This window comes from Cryptomeria japonica, chromosome 1 (genome assembly GCF_030272615.1).
Source record: "Cryptomeria japonica chromosome 1, Sugi_1.0, whole genome shotgun sequence".
NCBI lineage: Eukaryota > Viridiplantae > Streptophyta > Pinopsida > Cupressales > Cupressaceae > Cryptomeria > Cryptomeria japonica.
The window spans coordinates 687,699,325-687,703,616 of record NC_081405.1 but is presented as its reverse complement, the minus strand read 5'-3'; the positions used below and the strand labels follow the sequence as shown (position 1 = coordinate 687,703,616).

Sequence of the window (4,292 nt, the reverse complement as noted above, 5' to 3'; positions counted from 1 at the left end):
GGCAAGAAGCAACCCAATCCATCAGTCCAAACAACTACTGCTCAAGGTGATGTTGTTGTCCTTAAGATACAAGCTAAGTCAAGTACATCTTTCAATATTCTTGATCATATGAAGAAAGCAAGTGTATCTATGACTATGTGGGATTCCTTGTGTATCCCCGACCAAAGGGACTTACTCCAATCAGCCTTGTCAATTTAGACATGTTTGTGATGAACTTAATAGAGATAAAGACAAGAATGTGTTGACCAATACTGCCACAACTGATAATGAACAACAAGCTTCAAAAGTTAAACCCCCACCCTTTTATGTATCTTTAATCATTGGGGATCAATTAGTCCATAACTGCATGATTGACTCAGGTGCTAGCAGTTCAGTCATGCCTAAGAAAATTGTAGATAGGTTGGGGATTGAATATGAGTCTTTAGAAAGGGGAGTTGTTCAATTGGATGGGATTGCTGTTAACACGGTAGGAGTTATTAAAAACTTGAGTTTAACCCTTCATGCTTGCCCAAACTTCTCTATCCCATAAGACATCTATGTTATAGAGTTGCCTCCTTATTTCTCTATATGCTTATCAAGAGATTTTACTGCAAAAATAGGAGGTTACTTATCCTCAGATTGGTCCCATATGCTATTTAGGACTAGGTATGGCACAAAGGTCACTGTGAGATCAAAACCTATAGCCAAAGATCATATAGAGCCTTACAATCCACCCCCTATTAATGCCAATTTGGTTGCAAGTGAACATGAGGAGCAATCTGCAATTCAAGAAGGCAATAGACCCACTGAAGGTATACTTGATGTCCTCCTTGATGAGTGGGCAACTCAGACTCAGGCTTTTGTTCCATGTGAGCAGCTGGAAGAGGTTGATTTTGGTGTTTTTATGATACTCGAGGCTGATCCCTTCATGCCTAATATAGAGAAAATACAGAACAACATGATAATCAGCAAGATAGTGAGGTGTGGGAGATGTATTTTGATGGCTCAAAGAATAGAGTTGGTGCCGGTGGTGGATGCATGCTTGTTTCCCCAAAGGGTGAGAGATACTATTCAAATTTCAGATTTTGCTTTAGCTGTACTAATAATGTTGCTAAATACGAGGCTCTTATCCATGGTTTGGAATGGGAAAGACAGAGAAGTATTAACTGTCTGAAGGTATCTGGAGACAACGAGTTAGTTGCTAATCAAGTAAGAAACATTTGTCATACAAGGAATGATTTGCTTAAGTCTTATAAGCATAGGGTATGGAACCTCTTAGAAGGATTGATGCCTTTAATATGATATCCATACCCAGAAATCAGAATAAGTATGCTGATAGATTAGCTGCCATAGGAGCAGAGTTTGATATTCCCAAAGAAATTGGTAGCGATGGGAGCCATCAGCATGTTAAAGTTATTATTAGGTCCGCTGTACCAGATAATAACATACATTGGTAAGTTTTGAGAATGACCAGCAGATTGTAAATTTCCTGAGAGAGGAAGTTGAGTTCTCTCATACTAACCAAGAGAGACTACAACACCAATATAGTGACCAAATCATTCAGCTAAAGAGCAATAAGATGCCAAAGGGTTTAGTCACTTTAGAATCTATTTTCAATACTGATGATGAAGCTACAAAACTCAAGGCCATCATGCAAGTTCAGCATGATCATTATGAAGAGATTGAAGTCTTTAAGGGTAAGTTGCTTAAACTGGGTAAGGTATTTACAACAGTAGAAAATAAAGCATTTATTAAGCTTTTCCAAGACTTCAGTGATGTTTTTGCATGGGAATATACCGACTTAACAGGATTCGATCCTCACCTTGCCCAACACACTATAGAGCTTGAGCCTAACGCCAAACCTGTCAGGCAGAAGCAAAGGCCATTGAATCCTAGGCTTGAGCCTCTTATGAAGAAAGAATTAAACAAGTTGATTGAGAGTAGCATACTATTTCCTATCAAGCATACCTCATGGGTTTCTAACCTTGGGCCGGTTAGGAAAAAGAATGGAGAGATTAGGTTGTGTGTAGATTTCCGAGATCTAAATAGAGCTTCATTGAAAGACCGTCACCCTTTGCCTTCCATGGAGAAGATCCTCCAAGTTGTTTCAGGATTCGAGAGGTTTTCCTTACTAGATGGTTATTCTAGTTACAACCAGATATTGGTTAAGGAGGAAGATTAGTTTAAGACAACTTTCACCACAAAATGGGGGACTATGGCTTACAAAAGGATGCCATTTGGTTTGTCTAACGCTGGGGCAACCTTTCAGAAAGCCATGGATATGGCCTTTCAAGGCTTAATGTACAAATCTGTCTTAGTATACCTTGACGACATCACAATTTTTTCCAAGGAAGCTAAAGATCATCTAAACCACTTGAGGCAGGTTCTCGAGAGGTGCAGGGAATTTGGGGTGTCACTTAATCCCAAAAAGTGTGTGTTTGTTGTCCATTAGGGCAAACTGCTTGGTTACGTGGTTTCCAAACACGGTATTGCCATTCTGGCCCTTCCTTTACCAACACACAAGAAGGGTCTACAAAGCTTCATTGGAAGGATTAATTTTGTCAGGAGATTTATCCCTGATATTGCAGATTTGTTGAATCCTCTAACTACTATGTTAAAGAAGAATATTTCTTACAACTGGACCAAGGAAGGCAAGAGGAGCTTTGAGCTGATTAAAGAAGCATTGGCTGCTACTCCTACACTTTTGAATCCTAATTTTCTAAGGATTTCACTTTGTATGCTTATGGTAATGTTGATTCTATTTCAGCTATGTTGGTACAAGAAAACGATGAAGGCTCGGAACAACCTTTAGCTTTCTTCAGTCAAGCATTGAAGGATTATGAGTTGAGGTACACTTTTGTTGAGAAACATGTACTTGCTGTTATCAAAAGTTTAAAAAAGTATAAGCACATGTTGTCTAACAATAGGATTAATTTGATGGTTGCTCATCCGAGTGTAAAAGAGTTTTTGTTAAGCAAGGATCTCAATGATAAGAGAGTTGGCTGGGTAACCAAGGTAATGGAATATGATGTCAAGATTCAAGTTACCAAGCTGGTCAGGGGCAAGGGTTTGTGCGAACAACTTGCTGATGGCATTTCTAGCACACCAACGCATGAACAAGAGGTTGTTCTAATACTGCAAGATGACGAGCAAGCAGATTTTTTAGTTCCTACTGCTGATTGGGTGTAGGAAATGGTTCATTTTCTGCAAACTCAAGCTGTTCGCATTTCTAGCACACCAATGCATGAACAAGAGGCTGTTCTAATACTGCAAGATGACGAGCAGACAGATTTTTTAGTTCCTACTGCTGATTGGGTGCAGGAAATGGTTCATTTTCTGCAAACTGGTGAGTGTCCTAAGGTTTTGGACATAGCTAAGAGAAGGTATTTTAAACTGCAGTCCATACGTTATGCACTTCTTAATGGCGTCTTGTTCCGTAAAGATTTTAATGGTGTATTGGTGAGGTGTATTGGGCCTGACCAAGTAAATAGTGCTGCATGATTTTCATGATGGATCAGCTGGAGGCCATTTTTCACCAAGAGCAACAATTCTTAAAGTGATGAAGGGTGGCTATTATTGGCCCACATTATTTAGAGATGCACATGTATGGGATAGAAAGTGCAAAGAATGCGCTTTGTTTGCTGGCAAAGAGAGATTGGCAACTTTACCTTTGCAGCCAATCCAGGTTGAACAACCCTTCATGAGGTGGGGTTTGGACTTTATTGGGGTGATAAACCCTTCATCCAGTGCTGGCAATAAGTGGGTACTTACAACCATAGACTATTTCACCAAATGGACTGAAGCAGTGGCACTAAAGGAGGCAAATGAGTCTACTATTCTAAATTTTTATGAAGATTTGGTTGCCAGATTTGGAGTTCCCAAGTCCATCATTTCAGACAATGGTCTTGCTTTTGTTGGTCTTAAAATCTCTGATTGGGGTGTCAAGAAAGGGATCTACCTAAATACATCCTCCAACTACTATCCGCAAAGCAATGGCTAGCCATAATCAACCAATAAAAATTTGATCAGGATCATAAAGAAGACCATGGAAGGTAACCAAAGGATTTGGCATACTCAATTAAAATCAGCCTTATGGGCTGATAGGATCACTCCGAAAAGGTCCACGGGACAGTCACCTTTTATGTTGGTGTATGGCAGGGAAGCAAGGCTTCCTATCTCATTCGAGCTTCCAACACTTGACTTGGCCAATTAGCTAGATACACTGGAGGAAGGCCCTTTAACGGTGAGATTAGCTCAGTTGTTTGAGCTAAAAGATGCTAGGAAGGATGCTATGAGCAAGATAGAGCAGCATG

At 39.9% G+C, this 4,292-nt stretch overlaps 1 protein-coding gene across 1 annotated transcript; it reads left to right on the top strand.

Moving 5' to 3' along the window:
- Nucleotides 1-3,538: 3,538 nt before the first annotated feature.
- LOC131072486 (uncharacterized) lies at nt 3,539-3,979 on the top strand. Its single transcript, XM_058008648.1, has one exon. The coding sequence runs from the start codon at nt 3,539-3,541 to the stop codon at nt 3,977-3,979; it is 441 nt and encodes a 146-aa protein (XP_057864631.1).
- Nucleotides 3,980-4,292: the final 313 nt, after the last annotated feature.